This window comes from Leucopleurus acutus (assembly GCF_964270905.1).
Source record: "Leucopleurus acutus genome assembly, chromosome: 2".
Taxonomy (NCBI): domain Eukaryota; kingdom Metazoa; phylum Chordata; class Mammalia; order Artiodactyla; family Delphinidae; genus Leucopleurus; species Leucopleurus acutus.
The window spans coordinates 1073063-1092383 of NC_139143.1; the positions used below are offsets into that span (position 1 = coordinate 1073063).

At 44.6% G+C, this 19321-nt stretch overlaps 1 protein-coding gene across 10 annotated transcripts in view; it reads right to left on the minus strand.

The window, feature by feature from the left end:
* Positions 1–19321, minus strand: part of PPP1R12B (protein phosphatase 1 regulatory subunit 12B) — a 192951-nt gene that overhangs the window by 44497 nt on the left and 129133 nt on the right. Inside the window, exon 19 of one of the 10 annotated variants that reach the window (XM_082857392.1) lies at positions 17224–18273. The exons of the other annotated variants lie outside the window; for them this stretch is intronic. Coding sequence (XP_082713518.1) covers positions 18259–18273 — 15 coding nt within the window. The 3' untranslated portion in view covers positions 17224–18258. Of the gene's footprint in view, positions 1–17223; positions 18274–19321 lie in introns of those variants that run through there. 10 annotated transcript variants of the gene reach the window in all.

The following is a 19321-nucleotide window of genomic DNA, read 5'->3' on the forward strand; positions in this document are numbered from 1 at the left end:
CTGTCCAATCTTCCAGATGGATGTCTACAGAGACCTCAAACTCAACAGATCCCACCCTGAATTCCTGCTTTTCCTCCCCAACCCGTTTCAGCTGCAGACTTCCCATGTCAGCTGATGGCAACTCTATCCTTCCAACTGCTCAGGCCAAAGACCTTGGGGTCAGCCAAGACTGCTTTTTCCCTGACATACTGTACATCCAGAATATTTTTTCCCCCACTGAGGTATATAGTTCATGTACAGTATAAGTTTCCAGTGTACGACACAGCGATTTACAACTTTTAAAGGTTACATTCCATTTATAGTTATAATAAAATATTGGCTATATTCCCTGTGCTGTACAATATATCCTTGTACCTTATTTTACACATAGTAGTTTGCACCTCTTAATCCCCTACCCCAATATTCCCCTCCCCCTTCCCTCGCCCCACTGGTAACCACTAGTTTGTTCTCTGTATCTATGAGATGCTAGATCATGTATCTAGAGACAGATGATAGATACAGTGATATCATACGGTCCTTTTCTTTGTCTGACTTATTTCACTTAGCATAATGCCTTCCAGTCCATCTATGTTGTTGTAAATGGCAAAATTTCATTCTTTTCTGTGGCTGAGTAATATTCCATTGCATATATGTACCACATCTTCTTTATCCACTCATCTGTTGACAGACACTGATGTAGCTTCCATATGTTGGCAATTGTAAATAACATTGTTATGATAACTGGGGTGCATTACCTTTTCAAATTAGTGTTTTTGTTTTCTTTGGATGTATACCCAGAAGCAAAGTTGCTGGGTCATATGGTAGTTCTACTTTTAGTATTTTGAGGAACCTCCATACTGTTTTCCACATTGGCTGTACCAATTTACATGCCATGAACAGTGCAGGGTGGTTCCCTTTTCTCCAGATCCTCACCGACATTTGTTATTTGTGTTCTTTTCGATGACAGCCATTCTGACAGGTGTGAGGTGATATCTCATTGTGGTTTTAGTTTGCCTTTTCCTGATGATTAATGATGTTGAGCATCTTTTCATGTACCTGTTGGCCACTTGTATGTCTTCTTTGGAAAAATGTCTATTCAGGTCTTCTGCACGTTTTTTAATTGGGTTGTTTGTTTTTATGATGTTGAGTTGTATGAGCTGTTTATGTATTTTGGATATTAACCCCTTATCAGTCGTATCACTTGCCAAGTATTTTCTCCCATTCAGTAGGTTGTCTTTTGTCAAGAGTTTCGTTTGCTGTGCAAAACGAAAGTTTTGTTTTAAGTTTAATTAGGTCCCATTTGTTTATTTTGGCTTTTGTTTCCTTTGCCTTAGGAGACAGATTGAGAGAAATATTGCTGTGGTTTATGTCAAACAGTGTTCCACCTATGTGTTCTCCTGAGAATTTTATGGTTTCCAGTCTTACATTTAAGTCTTTGATCCATTTTGAGTTTATTTTTGCATATGGTGTGAGAAAATGTTCTAACTTCATTGTTTTACATGTTGCCATGAAGTTTTCCAAGCACCACTTATTGAAGAGACTGTCTTTTCTCTGTTGTATATTCTTGCCTCCTTTGTCATAGATTAACTGTCCATAAGTGTGTGGGTTTATTTCTGGGCTTTCCATTCTGTTCCATTGATCTCCATGTCTGTTTTTGTGCCAGTACCAGACTGTTTTGATTACTGTAGCTTTGTAGTAAACTCTGAAGTGAGGGAGCGTGATTACTCCAGCTCTGTTCTTCTTTCTCAAGATTATTTTGGCTATTTGGGGTCTTTTGTGTTTCCATACAACTTTAAAAATTACTTGCTCTAGTTCTGTGTCGTTGGTATTTTGATAGGGATTATATTAAATCTCTAGGTTGCCTTGGGTAGTATGGTCATTTTAACAATATTCTTCCAATTCATAAACACGGTATATCTTTCCATCTGTTTGTGTCATCTTCAGTTTCTTTCACAAGCGTCTTATAATTTTCAGAGTGCTGGTCTTTTGCCTCCTTAGATAGGTTTGTTCTTTTTGATGTGATGGTAAATGGGACTGTTTCCTTAATTTCTCTTTCTGGTATTTTGTTGTTAGTGTAGAGTAATGCAATGGATTTCTGTGCATTAATTTTGTATCCTGCAACCTTACCAAATTCATTGATTAGTTCTAGTAGTTTTCTGGTTGTGTCTTTAGGATTTTCTACGTAGAGTAACACGTCATCTGCAAAGAGTGACCGTTTTACTCCTTTCCAATTTGGATTCCTTTTATTTCTCATTCTTCGCTGATTGCTGTGGCTTGGACTTCCAATACTATGTTGAATAAAAGTGGCAAGAGTGGACATCCTTGTCTTGTTCTTGATCTTAGAGGAAATGCTTTCAGCTTTCCACCACTGAGTATGATGTCAGCAGTGGGCTTGCCATATATGGCCTTTATTATGTTGAGGTATGTTTCCTTTATCCCTACTTTCTGGAGAGTTTTTTTTTTTTTTTTATCATAAATGGATGTTGAATGTTGTCAAAAGCTTTCTGGGCATCTACTGAGATGATCATATGGTTTTATTCTTCAGTTTGTTAGTGTGGTGTATCACACTGATTGATTTGCAGATACTGAACCATCCTTGCATGCCTGGAATGAGTCCTACTTGATCATGGTGTATGATCCTTTTAGTGTATTGTTGGATTCAATAGGGGAGAAGAAGTGGAGGTGGGACAGGACCAGCGCCCCTGAAGGGCAGCTGGGGGAGGGCAGGGGCTCCCATGCCCAGAGGGGTAACAAATAGGGGAGACAGTCCAGACGGCGGAGGATCAGAAGGGAACATAGCCAGCATTTCCCCTGCCCACTTGGGCCCTGGGGAGCCTGCTGAGGTCCTGGACCTGATGCTCTGCCCACCGAGACCCCCTCCAGCCATGTGGGTCCTGAGGGAGTGAGAGGGAGGGGGAAGGAAAAGTAAAGGCCAGATGGACAGGACCAGCGCCCCTCAGGGGTGGCTTGGAGAGGGGAGGGGTTCCCACACCTGATGGGGCCTACCCACAGTTCGGGGATCAATGGGGACAGGGGGAGACCCTTGGGAGAGTGGAGGAATGTAAGGGAGCATGGCCAGCAGTTCCCCTGCCCACTTGGGCCCCAGGGAGCCTGCTGAAATCCCAGGCCTAATCCTCCGCCCTCGGGGCTCCCTTTGGTCATGCTGAACCTAAGCCCTGCCCCACACCCTTGCCCAGGGCCCTACCTCTACACACCACACTCCCAGACCCCCTCCAACCATGCTGGGCCTAAGCTTCGCCCACACACCCCCAATCCAGGGCCTACCTCTTAACTCCCAAACTCCGCACACACTCCAAGGCAATCAGAAGCCCCCCTCAGGCTGTGCTGCCTTTCCCCACCATGCAGGTCCTAAGCCTAGGCCCTGCCCCACACTTAAATGTTGCTCCGGCCTAAGGCCCGCCCCCACCCTAAACCCCGCCTCTGCCTAAGCTCTGCCCCCCCAAAGCCAAGGCCTTTTCTGGTCTTTTTTTTTTTTTAATAGATTGTGGCTCTGTTTCACCTTGGTGTTGGTGATTCTTTTATATTTTTCTTTTTTCTAAAAAACAGTTTATCTTTCTAATTTTATTTCATTCCTTATACTTCGTTATTGTTCTGCTTTTTTTCTTTTCTTTTTTCTGTTGTGGATCTGTTTTACCTTGTTGTAATTGTTTCACTTACTATTTTTCCTAATATATTTTTTTATTTTTCTAAGTTTATTTCATTTCTTATTCTTTGTTATTGTACTACTCCTTTTTTTTTTTTTTTGTCTCTTTTCTTTTGCCACGCTGCCCAGCTTGCGGGACCTTGGTTCCCAGGCCGGGACTTGGGCCCGAGCTCCTATGGTGGGAGCGCTGAGTCCAAACCACTGGACTAACAGAGAAGCTCAGACCCCAGGGAATAGTAATTGGAGTGAGGTCTCCTGGAGGTCCTCATCTCAGCACCAAGGCCAAGCTCTGCCCAACTGCCTGCAAACTCCAGTGTGGGTGGGATGTCTCAGGCCAAATAACCAGTAAGACAGGAATACAGCCCCACCCATCAAAAAAAAAAAATGAGACGACAAAAAAATATGTTACAGATGAAGGAGCAAGGTAAAAACCTACAAGACCAAATAAATGAATAGGAAATATGCAACCTACCTGAATAAGAATTCAGAGTAATGACAGTAAAGACGATTCAAAATCTCGGAAATAGAATGGAGGCGTGGATCAAGAAAATACAAGAAATGTTTAACAAGGACCCAGAAGAACTAAAGAACCAACAAACAGAGATGAATAATACAATAACTGAAATGAAAAATACACTAGAAGGAATCAACAGCACAATACCTGAGGCAGAAGAACGAATAATTGAGCTGGAAGATGGAATGGTGGAAGTAACTGCCAAGGAGCAGAATAAAGACAAAAGAATGAAAAGAATTGAGGACAGTCTCAGAGACCTCTGGGGCAACACTAAAGGCACCAACATTCGAATTATAGGGGTCCCAGAAGAAGAAGAGAAAGAGAAAGGGTCTGAGAAAATATTTGAAGAGATTATAGTCAAAAACTTCCCTAACATGGGAAAGGAAATAGCCACCCAAGTCCAGGAAGCACAGAAGAGTCCCATACAGGATAAACCCTAGGAGAAACACGCCAAGACACATACTGATAGAACTAACAAATATTAAATTCAAAGAAAAAATATTAAAAGCAGCAAGGGAAAAGCAACAAATAACATACAAGGGAATCCCCATAAGGTTATCAGCTGATTTTTCAGCAGAAACGCTGCAGGCCAGAAGGGAATGGCAGGATATATTTAAAGTGATGAAAGGGAAAAACCTACAACAACCAAGATTACTCTACCCAGCAAGGATCTCATTCAGATTCGATGGAGAAATTAAAACTTTTACAGACAAGCAAAAGTTAAGAGAATTAAGCACCACCAAACCAGCTTTACAACAAGTGCTACAGGAACCTTTCTAGGCAAGAAACACAAGAGAAGAAAAAGACCCACAAAAACAAACCCAAATCAATTGAGAAAATGGTAACAGGAACATACATATTGATAACCACATTGAAGTTAAATGGATTAAATGCTCCAACCAAAAGGCACAGACTGGCTGAATGGATACAAAAACAAGACCCCTATATATGCTGTCTGCAAGAGACCCACTTCAGACCTAGGGACACATGGACTGAAAGTGAGGGGATGGGAAAAGATATTCTATCAAAAGGAAATCACAAGAAAGCTGGAGTAGCAATACCCATATCAAATAAAATAGACTTTAAAATAAAGACTGTTACAAGAGATAAGGAAGGACACTACATAATGATCAAGGGATCAATCCAAGAAGAAAACATAACAATTGTAAGTATTTATGCACCCAACACAGGAGCACCTCAATACATAAGGCAAATGCTAACAGCCATAAAAAGGGAAATCGACAGTAACACAATAATAGTGGGAGACTTCAACACCCCACTTACACCAATGGACAGATCATCCAGACAGAAAATAAATAAGGAAACACAAGCTTTAAATGACACAACAGACCAGATGGACTTAATTGATATTTATAGGACATCCACCCGAAAGCAGAAGAATACACTTTCTTCTCAAGTGCACAGAGAACATTCTCCAGGACAGATCACATCTTGGGTCACAAATCAAACCTTGGAAAATTTAAGAAAATTGAAATCATATCAAGCGTCTTTTCTGATCAAAACGCTATGAGATTAGAAATCAATTACAGGAAAAAAACTGTAAAAAAACACAAACACATGGAGGCTAAGCAGTGTGCTGCTAAATAACCAAGAGATCACTGAAGAAATCAAAGAAGAAATAAAAAAATACCTAGAAACAAATGACAATGAAAACACGATGATCCAAAACCTATGGGACACAGCAAAAACACTTCTAAGAGGGAAGTTTATAGCAATCCAAGCTCACCTCAAGAAACAAGAAAAATCTCAAATAAACAATCTAACCTTACACCTAAAGCAACTAGAAAAAGAAGAATAAAGAAAACCTGAAGTTAGTAGAAGGAAAGAAACCATAAAGATCAGAGCAGAAATAAATGAAACAGAAAAGAAAACAACAGCAAAGATCAATAAAATTAAAAGTTGGTTCTTTGAGAAGATAAACAAAATTAGATAAGCCTTTAGCCAGACTCATCAAGAAAAAAAGGGAGAGGAGTCAAATCAATAAAATTAGAAATTAAAAAGGAAAAATCACAACTCTTACTGCAGAGATACAAAGGATCGTAAGAGACTTCTACAAGCAACTATATGACAATAAAATGGACAACCTGGAAGAAATGGACAAATTCTTAGAAAAGTACAACCATCCAAGACTGAACCAGGAAGAAACCGAAAATATGAACAGATCAATCACAAGTAATGAAATTGAAACTGTGATTAAAAATATCTTCCAACAAACAAAAGTCCAGGACCTGATGGCTTCACAGGCGAATTCTATCAAACATTTGGAGAAGAGCTAACACCTATCCTTCTCAAACTCTTCCAAAAAACTACAGAGGAGGGAACACTCCAAACTTGTTCTATGAGGCCACCATCACCCTGATATCAAAACCAGACAAAGATACTACAAAAAATGAAAATTACAGACCAATACCACTGATGAACATAGATGCAAAAATCCTCAACAAAATACTAGCAAACAGAATCCAACAGCACATTAAAAAGACCATACACCATGATCAAGTGGGATTTATCCCAGGGATGCAAGAATTCTTCAATATACGCAAATCAATCAATGTGATACACCATATTAACAAATTAAAGAATAAAAACCATATGATCATCTCAACAGATGCAGAAAAAGCTTTTGACAAAATTCAACACCCATTTATGATGAAAACTCTCCAGAAAGTGGGCATAGAGGGAACCTACCTCAACATAATAAAGGCCATATACGACAAACGCATAGCAAACATCATTCTCAATGGTGAAAAACTGAAAGCATTTCCTCTAAGATCAGGAACAAGACAAGGTTGGCCACTCTCACCACTATTATTCAACATAGTTTTGGAAGTCCTAGCCACGGCAACCAGAGAAGAAAAAGAATAAAAGGAATACAAATTGGAAAAGAAGAAGTAAAACTGTCACTGTTCGCAGATGACATGATAATATATACAGAAAATCCCAAAGATGCAAGCAGAAAACTACTAGAACTAATCAATGAATTTGGTAAGGTTGCAGGATACAAAATTAATGCACAGAAATCTCTTGCATTCCTCTACACTAACAACAAAATACCAGAAAGAGAAATTAAGGAAATAATACCATTTACCATGGCAACAAAAAAAATAAAGTACTTAGGAATAAACCTACCTAAGGACGCAAAAGACCTGTACTCAGAAAACTACAAAACACTGATGAAAGAAATCAAAGATGACACAAACAGATGGAGAGATATACCATGCTCCTGGATTGGAAGAATCAATAATGTGCAAATGACTACACTACCCAAAACAATCTACAGGTTCAATGCAATCCCTATCAAATTACCAATGGCATTTTTCACAGAATTAGAACAAAAAATTTTACAATTTGTATGGAGGCCCAATAGACCCCGAATAGCCAAAGCAATCTTGAGAAAGAAAAACGGAGCTGGAGGAATCACATTCTCTAACTTCAGACTATACTACAAAGCTACAGTAAACAAGACAATATGGTACTGGCACAAAAACAGAAATATAGATCAATGGAACAGGATAGAAAGCCCAGAGATAAACCCACACACCTATGGTCACCTAATCTATGACAAAGGAGGCAAGAATATACAATGGAGAAAAGACAGCCTCTTCAGTAAATAGTGCTGGGAAAACTGGACAACTACATGTAAACGAATGAAATTAGAACACTACCTGACACCATACACAAAAATAAACTCAAAATGGATTAAAGACCTAAATGTAAGACCGGACACTATAAAACTCTTAGAGAAAAACATAGGAAAAACACTCTTTGACATAAATCACAGCAAGATCTTTTATGACCCACCTCCTAGAGTAATGAAAATTAAAAACAAATAAGCAAATGGGACCTAACTAAACTTAAAAACTTTTGCACAGCAAAGGAAACCATAAACCAGATGAAAAGACAACCCACAGAATGGGAGAAAATATTTGCTAACGAAGCAATGGACAAAGGATTGGTCAAAATATACAAAAAGCTCATGCAGCTCAGTATCAAAAAAACCCAAACAACCCCATCAAAATATGGGCGGGAGACCTAAACAGACATTTCACCAAGGAAGACATACAGATGGCCAAGAGGCACATGAAAAGACGCTCAACATCACTAACTATTAGAGAAATGCAAATCAAAACTACAATGACGTATCACCCCACACCGGTCAGAATGGCCATCATCAAAAAATCTACAAACAATAAATGCTAGAGAGGGTGTGGAGAAAAGGGAACCCTCTTGGGCTGTTGGTGGGTAAACTGATACAGCCACTATGGAGAAGAGTATGGAGGTTCCTTAAAAAACTAAGAATAGAACTACCATATGATCCAGCTATCCCACTACTGGGCATATACCCTGAGAAAACCATAATTCAAAAAGACACATGTACCCCAATGTTCATTGCAGCACTGTTCACAACAGCCAGGACATGGAAACAACCTAAATGTCCATCAACAGATGAATGGATAAAGAAGATGTGTGGTACATATAATGGAGTATTACTCAGCCATAAAAATAAATGAATTTGGGTCATTTGTAGAGACGTGGATGGACCTAGACTCTGTCATACAGAGTGAAGTCAGAAAGAGAAAAACAAATATCGTATATTAACGCATATATATGGAATGTAGGAAAATGGTACAGATGAACATATCTTCAGGGGAGGAATAGAAACACGGACATAGAGAACGGACGTGTGGAGGGAAGGGGGAAGGGGAGGGTGGGATGAATTGGAAGATTAGTTTTGACATAAATACACTACCATGTGTAAGACAGATAGCTAGTGGGAACCTGCTGTATAGCACAGGGAGCTCAGCTTGGTGCTCTGTGAAGACCTAGGTGGGTGGGATGGGTGGGGGGAGGTCCAAGAGGGAGGCGATAGATGTATATATAGAGCTGATTCACTTCACTGTACAGCAGAAACTAACGCAACACTGTAAAGCAATTATACTCCAATAAAAAAAATAAAATAACTGATTCAATTTCATTACTGGTAATTGGTCTGTTCATATTTTCTACTTCTTTTTAATTCAGTCTTAAGAGTTTGAACATTTCTAGGAATTTTTCCATTTCTTCCAGGTTGTCTCTTTTATTGGTATATAGTTGTTCGTAGCAGTCTCTTAGGATCCTTTGTATTTCTGTGGTGTCAGCTGTAACTTCTCCTTTTTCATTTCTGATTTTATTGATTTAGGCCCTGTTTTTTTCTTCATGAGTCTGGCTAAAGGTTTATAAATTTTGTTTATCTTTTCAAAGAATTAGTTCTTAATTTCACTGATCTTTTCTTTCTTTTTTTTTTTTTGGTCTCTGTTTCATTTATTTCTGCTCTGATCTTTATGATTTCTTTCCTTCTACTAACTTTGGGCTTTGTTTGTTCTTTTTCTAGCTCCTTTAGGTTAGGGTTGTTTATCTGAGATATTTGTTTCCTGAGGCAGGCTTGCATTGCTATAAACTTTCCTCTTAGAACTGTTTTTACTGCGTCCCACAGGTTTTGGATTGTCGTGTTTTCCTCACGTCCAGAATCTTATCAACTCTCACCTCCTATCCTGCTACCATGTGTTCCAAGCCCCCATCATTTCCTGCCTGAATTACTGTAACGGTCCGGCAGCTTCTGCTCTTGTCTCAAGTCTAATCTCAATACAGCAGCTAGAGGGATTACCTTAAAACGTAAGTCAGACCATGCCATTCCTCTACTCAAATTCCTGCAATGGCTCCTCATTTCATGCAGAGTAAATGAAAAAGGCCTACAACACCCTACACCCACATGATCTGATTCTCTTTCGTATTACTCTCCTCCCCAGCTTCTTCTATGGCCTTTGCTCTAGCTGATGCCTCTGCCTGGAATACTCTTCCTCCAGATAGCTTTATGGCTAACTCACTCAGCTTCTTCAATTCTTTGCCCCAATCTCAGCCTGCCAATGAGATTTACTCAGACACCCTATTTGATAATACAGCCTGTCCTCTCTCCACCCAATCCCTCACTGTGGCTGCTGTCCACTGCTTGCCTGCTCCTGATACCCCGGGAGAAGATAAGCGTCACGAGTCCAGGCTCTTTGTCTGTTTTGTTGACTAATGCACTCCACATGCCTAGAACGGTGTATGGCAAACACTGGGCACTCAAGAAATACTTGATGAATGAATGAGAGAATGCTGAGTTTTAATTTAGTGTGGTCCTCATGATACACATGCCATGTGTGCTCTGTATTTATTGGATCAAGTTGGTTAATTATGGCGTTCAAATCCTTTATGTCCTTTAACTATTTTTGTCTGTTTGATATAGTTTCTGAGAGAGGTGTGTTAAAATCTGAAACTCTGATTGTGGATATACTATTTCTTTGTGTTATTCTGACAGCTTTTGTTTTATAAATCTTGAGACTATATTTTCAGTGTCTCCAGTCCATTACTTTATAACTTCTTTGGGATTGTTCCTTTTTCACAATCAAGAAATATCTTCCTGTCATTTGATGCCTTTTGCTTAAAATTATCTTTTTTTTGCGGTACGCGGGCCTCTCACTGCTGTGGCCTCTCCCGTGGCGGAGCACAGGCTCCAGACGCGCAGGCTCAGCGGCCATGGCTCACGGGTGCAGCCGCTCCGCGGCATGTGGGATCCTCCCGGACCGGGGCACGAACCTGCATCCCCTGCATCGGCAGGCGGACTCTCAACCACTGCGCCACCAGGGAAGCCCTTAAAATTATCTTTGATGGCTATTAATGTTGCCAGATCAGCTTCCTCTTGGTGAGTATTTGCATATATTCTCCCCACCCGCCCCATACTTTTATCTTTTACTGCTAAGTACAACTTTGAAGACAGCTTATAGTAGAATAATCCAACCTGAGTGCCTCTGGCTTTATAGGTAAATTCATGTTCATCATGACTACTTACACATTTTATTTTGTATTTCCTATTTTCCCCTTTTCTACTTTTCATCCCCTTTCCTGTCTTCCATTGGATGGAGTGAATGAATCTTAAACTTACCTGTTTTTCCTCTACTGATTTAGGAGCTGTACCTTCTAATTCTGTATGACTTTAGTGGTTATTCCTACACAATAGTTTAACACTTATTTAAGTATTTTTCTTTAAAAGTGTGTAAAGTTAATCAGTATCTTTTCTGCTGAAAACAAGAACCACAGGACAGTTTTACACCTTTAACACCACATTATTTCTAGAATTCTAGATCCAGTGTTTTAAACATTAAAAAAAAATAGCTTTATTACCTTATTCAACACTTTGTTTCTTGTATTTCACTTCTTTCTGCATTTATTTTTCTTTTTGCTGAAGAACATTCCTTAGTTCTTTCATCAGTTGGGGTTTGCGGGTTGAGCAGTTAGCCCCTGTGCGTCTGAAAACGCCTGTATTTTACACTTGTGTGTAAATAAATCACTGCACAGAGCTGTCAGTTCATAATTGTTTTCCCACAGCACTTTGAAGATACTATCCTGTTTTCCGGTATCTACCATTGCCAGTTTGACTACCATCCGTTTGTGAATTACCCTTATCACTAATGGCTTTTACTTTTGAAATAATAGCAGTTCAGCTCCCCTAACCTCACCAGTCTGTAAACATTAGCAAATATATCCAAAGTTCAAACTCAAAATCAACTGTAGTGGAGGAATATTCCTGCCATTTGGAAACTGTGTGGATTGAAAGAAATAACGGGTATACTGGAACGTGAGGTACGGAGGGAAGGTGACTTTAAAAAGGTACTAAGCTGGGGGCAGCAGCAGCCTCTGCTGTAAAGCTCGTGTATGAGCTCTACCCCTAGTTCCCATACTTGAGTCAACGGGCACGAGAAGAGGGCGTTCTCCCCACCCGGGAGCAAGGGCAGCCAGCCCCTGCGCCGGGGGGGGGGGGGGGGCACACCCAGCCCTGCAGGAGGACAGCGGGTCTGGGGGCTCAGGGCTTGCACTCTCTGACACCCAGTCCTTGCACAGCTCAGGTGAAGCCATGCCCCCTTGGGGGCCCAGGTGCTTAATCTATAGAATAAGGGAGCTGGGCTAGAACAGTTTGTAAAGTGCCTTCCAGAAAGAGCTTTCTGAGACCTCCACAGTTTGCTGGCGTATAAGTATGCTGAGTCAGTAGGTTGCCAGGTGAAGGGAGAGGGCCAAGCACTCCTGGAATGAGCCTCACCAGACGCAGGGATCTGTCTGTCTGACCACCACTCTGCAAAGCACACCTGCTGGTGCCTGGTGAGGGGTGTAGACGCAATCTAAGCTTCAAACAGAACACGGCAAGCCAGCCCAGACAAAACAGAACCCCCCCCCCGCCCAAGCCCCAGACACGTCTGTCCCTGAGAGCTGAGAAGACACGAAAGCCAATCTCCAGCTGACCAGCTCCAAGTGCCGGAGGAGCACAAGCAGGCAGCACGGCGCGGCTGTACCCAGGAGGCGAGCACGCAGGCCCCGAGCACCACCGAGTCAGGCCTGGGCGCGGCGGCCCACGAGCAGGTGAGCAGACGAGCAGACGTGGAGAGAAGGAGCGGGGCGGGGGAGCAGGGCAGGGGGAGGCGGGGGGAGGAGTGAAGCTGGGTTCAGGGGTACATTTCACAGCTTCTCAGAACTCTGACTGTATGTGAGCCGTTCAATTTCAGCGCACGGCGCCAGAAACCACGCTGATCCTGACGTTACGGGGTGGCCCTCCGCCCCCCAGTCCCAGGCAGTGTTCAGATAACACCCCAGAGGGCTTCCCAAACACACAGGCCCTGAGAGGCCCCTGGCTGCCTGCGCCCTGATCCCCCCGCGGTACTCCACGCAGCGGAAACAGGCGACAGTTGGAGAGCGGGATACAGCTCATGACAGAAGCCTACTCCACTTTGCTTCACTTTCTAGCCTCTACTTTCTGAAAGTTTGTGCTGCCAAAGCATTTAGGAAAAAAAATTACACAAGCAACAGGGGCTCATCAAGGAAGATTCAGAAAATAAAGATGAGCAGAAAAGAGTCGGTCATACTCTGTCCCACCACAGGAACACAGCCACCGCCAACGCACGGTGGCCGTCCTCGGTCTCTGACCCTCACACGTGTGCTCACGTAACAGGTATACCTGTGGGTCCAGCTCATTCGATGACACTTCATCACGAGCATTTATCCAGGGCGTGACACTGCCTTTGCAACTCATTTCCAAACGGCTGCCTCCTACTCTAGTCTGTTCCAAGGAAACACCCTAAAGGGCTGGCCGTCAGGGGATGGAAAGCAAGCTGTGAGTCACAGCATCCACTGTGTGCGCGAATCATCATTTACTTAACTGCTGCCAGAATACTGGACATTTAGGTTGTTCCCGCTTTTTCCACTATTATAGATCGCTAAGTGGACTCGTTCTGTTCAACAGCACCAAACACACACCTCCCACATAACAGGCACTCGAGTATTTACTGAATGGACAAATGTTTAGAGAGCCACATATATATAACACACCCTGTGGTTAAAATCTCTGTACATAAAGCTTTTTTTTCTTCCTTTTTCATATTCAGGACTATTTCCTAGAGATAGACTTCCAAAAATGAAAATTCTGGATCAGCTCAGGGCCTTTGATAGTTTGGCAATTTGCTTTCCAAAAAGGAAGTATTAATTTGCATTCCCAACATGAAATACGAGGAGACCCATCTCACTCTCCTCCCACCTAAACTGGCCATTACCTTTTCAACATCTTTTCCTGTTTTGGTCGGTGAAAAATAAAATCCTACTTCCTGATGCTCATTTATAGCTTTGAATACCAGTGAGGTTACATACTCCTCCTTAACTTTCTTAACCAGTCTATGCTGAAATAGTTTTCTGATAATCATAACTATCCAAATCAAATCTACCCCTTTAAGGTCAGCGGTAGGTTGCGGTGGAACAACATCGTTGCCAGGAAGTCAAGGCCAGCAGATGAGCTCTTTAAAGGGCTACGGAACACACCACAGGAGCAGCTCCTCAGAGCACCGCGCTGCTGTGGACCAGAGGCGGCGAGGCTGGAGTCAGAGCCCAGCCCCGACCCTCCCCAGGGTGCACCGTTAGCGGCTCTGCTTTGCCTGTGGCACCCTTCTGGGGAGATGATGCAACTGAGGACGGGGAGAAGCGGGGGCTGGGAGGAAGCTTTCTGCTTTGAGGAAACCCTCTTAGATGAACCAGAACCTCTTAGGGCTGTTCTCCACAGCTGCGCTCTATAAAAGCTTCTCGGTGTGGCGTAAGCAGAACTCTCTCAATCCTGGATTAGGCTTTCCCTCTGAAAGCATACTGTAAACGAGTGAGCTAAACACAAAAAAGGCAGAAGCACGTCAGAGAAAACAAGCTGGGAGCCTGACGGTGCCAGACAGCCACCCCCCGCCGACGGATCAATAACCAACCCCTGCCTCACAGCTGGCGTCAACTGTGGAAAGAGCTCCTCCGAGGCAGAGACACTCTGCTTTTCATTCCCTCGGAACATCCACGTGGGAGCGGGCGGCCAGGAGACAGCAGCAATGCACAGTAAGGAGTGTTGGGGGAGCAGTCGGGGGAAGCATAAAATCGGGCCGTCACCACAGTCGGCCAAGTGATAGGAAGATTAGATCTATTTGAACTCTTCCAGCCTTTAGGAAGATTTTGTTTTTTTAATTGAAGTAGAATTCATTCACAATGTTGTGTTAGTTTCAGGTGTACAACAAAGTTACATATATATTCTTTTTCATTCTTTTCCATTATGTTTTATCACAGGATATTGAATATACATGCCTGTGCTATAAAGTAGGACCTTGTTGCTTATCCATATTACATATAATAGTTTGCATCTGCTAACCCCAAACTCCCAATCCTTCCCTCACCAACCCCTCCCCCTTGGCAACCACAAGTCTGTTCTCTATGTCCGTGAGTCTGTTTCTGTTTTGTAGATGAGTTCATTGGTGTCATATTTTAGATTCCACAGATAAGTGATATCATATGGTATTTGTCTTTGTCTGACTTACTTCACTTAGTATGATAATCTCTAGGTCCATCCATGTTGCTACTAATGGCATCATTTCAAGCCTTTTTATGGCCGAGTAATATTCCACTGTATATATGTACCACGTCTTCTCTACCCATCCTCTGTTGTTGGACATTTAGGTTGTTTCCATGTCCTGGCTATTGTGAAGAGTGCTGCTATGAACGTTGGGGTGCATGTAAAAGATTTTTTTAATCAGCAAACTATTTTGGAGCTTTGCCCCCAGAGCAAATGGCTACGAACCAGACACTATGAACCCCAGAAAACTCATCACACGCCCTGCACGCAGTCAGTCACGGAGTAGATGCCGCTGCTCCAGGGCCTGTCCCCGCCCCCAAACTGCCCTCCCGAGCCAGCAATGCCTGCCAGTCACCAGGCCCGGGGCCTCCGAGCGCACCCTCTGTGGGCAGCAGAGTCCTGTGACGTGGCCGAGGCAGGCGTGGGGGCACTTGCTCCCCTCCCCTGCTTCTGGCAGCGGAGCTCCCATTTCCCGTGGGGAAGCTGTTCCGTGCAGCGGCCCGTCTCCTGCCCCGCCCCTGCCACCAGCGCAGCTGCTGCAGCGCCGGGGCCAGCGCCACCACGCTCACCGCGCTGGCTGTGGTCACTCAGCACTCACAGGCGGCTGCACAGGCGGCAGCGCGTCTGAAGAGACGGCCTAGGTGATGGGCGCCCTCGCTTCCCCCAGCCCCGCACCTCCCCACACTCAGCCCACACATCCAATCGCGTGTGGGACGCTTCCCTTCCAGCTCAGCACGACCGAAAGCAAAATCGTCACCTGCGCCCCAAACACGCTCTTCCTCCCGAATTCCCAGCCTCACTCCAGCACGCGGCACACACAGTCACCAAGTCAGAAATGTGAACGACACCAACTGAGCTGTTCTACAAGTTTTCAGAGAAAACATACCTAAACACTAGATCTTGAGGGTAAAATAATGAAGAAGAAACAGACCACACCTTTAAGGATTTTACTTTAATTGGCAAATACAATCTAATAATGATAATCACCGTGTATTAAAGGTAAATTCAAGATACTGAGGAGACTCTAGTCCGGTCGGAGGAGGGATCAAAGGAAGGCTTCTTGGAGGAGGTGGGGCTTAGCCTAAATCATGAATGTGCACTAAAAGGGAGGGGGAGTCGGCGAAAGAGGCAGTAAAGCAAGAAGAGCCTGCCAAGGAGCGGGAGTACAGCAGCTCAAAGACGGGGGAGGAGAACGTGCAGGACCATTACACTAGCAGCTTTCATTCATTAAAAGCGTGGCACTACCTAAAGTAAAAAACATTTGTACTGCTGTTCCTTACATTAAGCCTGTGAGACAGGAACAGTGACCTCATTTTGCAGATTAAAGCACTGTCAGAGTTCCGAGAAGTTAAACGACTTTTCCAAGGCCATACAGCCAATAAGAGGTGGAACTGGCTCTGAACGTAGGTCTCTGGCTCCAAAGCCAGCACCGTCTCCCCCGCCCCTGCATCTTCCCAACCACCCCACACTCCCGCGATGCTCCCGCCCCACAGCCAGGAAGACAGTGAGTCCTGCCGACTTCTCCCGTTCAGTCCACGCGAAGCACTAGAGACCTATTTCGTTATCTTTCATCTGGATTCTAACAGGCTCTGATTGCTCTGTACATATAAAGTGTGTATGTGACAAAAAGGCAGATCAGAGCTACTTCGTTTTCCCACCATGAGATCCACCAACTTATCTGTACACGTTCTTCCATTACAATCGGAGAAATACTCTGGGTCTTGTCCAGGGCCAGCCCTGGAATAATCTGGAACGTGGCCACAGGCCCTTTTGTGCTAACTGTGCCCTTTTCCTGAGCAGTCTCACCCAGTCCTCGGGCACTAAATCCCCGTCCTAAGGCAGTGACTCCAGATCCGTCGCACGTCTTCCACAACCACCAGATTCCTCGGTTCAACGGCCTGTTAGGTGTCTCGCTGGGGGCGTCTAACAGGACCGGCTCCTGCCCCTCAGGATGTGAGCATGCCTGCTGTCATACTCCTGCATCCCCGAGGCGCACAGCCCGACACATGGCGGGCACCCAATCAGTGCATGCCTTCTGCAGGGAGGCAAGGAGTGGAGGCTGGCTCTGAGCTGTGCCCCAGGGAGTCCTAGGCTTTATGACGGCCTCCCTGGGATGCTAGCAACCCCTAAACGTTCACGTACCTCGAGAACAGTGTCTGTGAAACCTGCCCGTTGGGATTCCCCTGGAGGCTTGTATGATGCAGGCTCCCAGGCTTTCCACCCTCCACCAATTCGGAATCGCGTGGGGAGAGGCTCGAAAATCCATGTCCTAAACAAATGACCGCACTGGTTCTTACTGACCAGCTTGAGGACGACGACGGCAGAAGCTCTACCTGTTACCTTCACCCGTCATCACTGAGAACCGCTCAGCTCGCTGGGCGCTAGTACCCAAGCCTGCCCAGAGCTCCGAGTCAAGCACGCCAGAAATAATCTCGCAGTTGCCCGAACGGTATTTCACTGTTTTATTCCTGAGCACCGAAGGTCACCAGTGACCCAAGAGACTTCTTGGACAACAGGCACACGTTAGGTAGATAGACCCGTATTCTCAAGAGAAGGTCTGGTTTTGCTTACTTGGCACAAAATTAATTGTGCTAACCTATCATCAGTTCCCACATCTGATAGGAGTCTTTACTGTGACAGATTACTGTCAGCTTTCATCACTTTTTTCCCTAAAATTGTTGAAGGATCAAAATTTCATTAGCTTCTTTCTAAAAATCCACTCCTTTTAAATATCATTTCAAGTAAAAGCAGGGTCAAAGCTTTGAAGATTTATGTCAACCCCTCTGCAAATCCGCCCCCCCGCCCGCAATTCTTCCTGCATATATTCTGCAGACTGAAAGTTAACAAGGCAAAAGACAATAAATTCCAGAATCTACTCCTGAGGAATTCAAATGATAACCAGCCATTAGAGTGAGTGACAGCAAGCAACGACCTTTGGACAGGCACCCTCCTAAGAACCTGTGAGCCTCAGGCGCCAACTCGGCTGTGGTCAGAGCCTACAAAGAGCTGCACCTCTCACGTGGCAAGCGACTGCCGACTGCCTGCGTCCAGCCGTGCCTGTAGGTCCCTGGGAGGTAGGAAGGGACGGCTCAGGTGAGAAACGCCGATAAGGGACAGACCGGGAACCCACCATCTCAGACTTTCTCCTCAGAAGGTAAAGACCTGCAACAGAGCAGAGAAACTCCATGTGGACGACACAGAAGACACTCTCCCTCCTGGGCTCCTCCTTCAGGAAGCTTGGCCACGTTTCCTGCAGCGGGACCAAAATCCACCAGTGCCTTTCCGGCTGAGGACAGACAACACGGACGCCTCGCAACAGGTGACTCCCCTGCCCATGAGCTGTCAGTCGTGCTCCAGAGTCAGCAAGATGCGGCATTACCAAAGGAGTGCTTGGATGGGGGACAGTGGGCACTTGGAGCCACGCTGACGTCAGCAAACTCCTTCTGAGCCGGGAACCTAGAGCAGAGGCTGCCAAACTGGGGCCTAGCCCGGAGGCCGAGTCCAGCCCACCAGCCTGCTTGTGCATAAAGTTTTATTGGAACACAGCCGCGCCCATTCATGACGCACTGTCCATGGCTGCTTTCCCACTGGGACAGCAGAGCCGAGCAGCCACGACAGACCCTGTGGCCGGCAAAGCAGAACACGCTGACAGTCAGGCCCTTCACATAAAGCGTCTCCTGAGCCCTGACCTAGAGCGGTAGGTGCCGAGACCAGGACTAGGCTGGCCGCCCCTCCGCACCCACTGCTGAAGAATAGGCCCGGACACCTGCCCGCTGCCTCCCCCCAGGGCGCAGAATGCGGACCCTCCACAGCAGCCGGGCACTCGGGGAAAGGGAGACCGCAGCACTCGGTGATGACAGCCCCGTGACCGCCACCTTGGTGAAGCACTTCTGAAAGTCCCTCAGCGCCAGGAAAAACCCCATCTTGACGCATGAACTGTTTCACTTGGTTAAACGATATCCAAACACGTTATTTTCCTCTTAAAATGCTTCTATAACCTGAAAAATATTTCAGGAATATAACCGGAGCTATAAGCTCCAAGACCATACTAAGTATTTTCATTTGAGCTATTAATTGGCTAAAGGGCTTTTTAAAAGTCCCTTCTCTCTTCTCAGTAGCCGATAACGTTGGCATAATTCACAGTGTAAGAGTTTGGGTTGTAAGAAGACAAAAAATGTTAAAAGCACAGGAAAGCATGCACTGCTAAGGC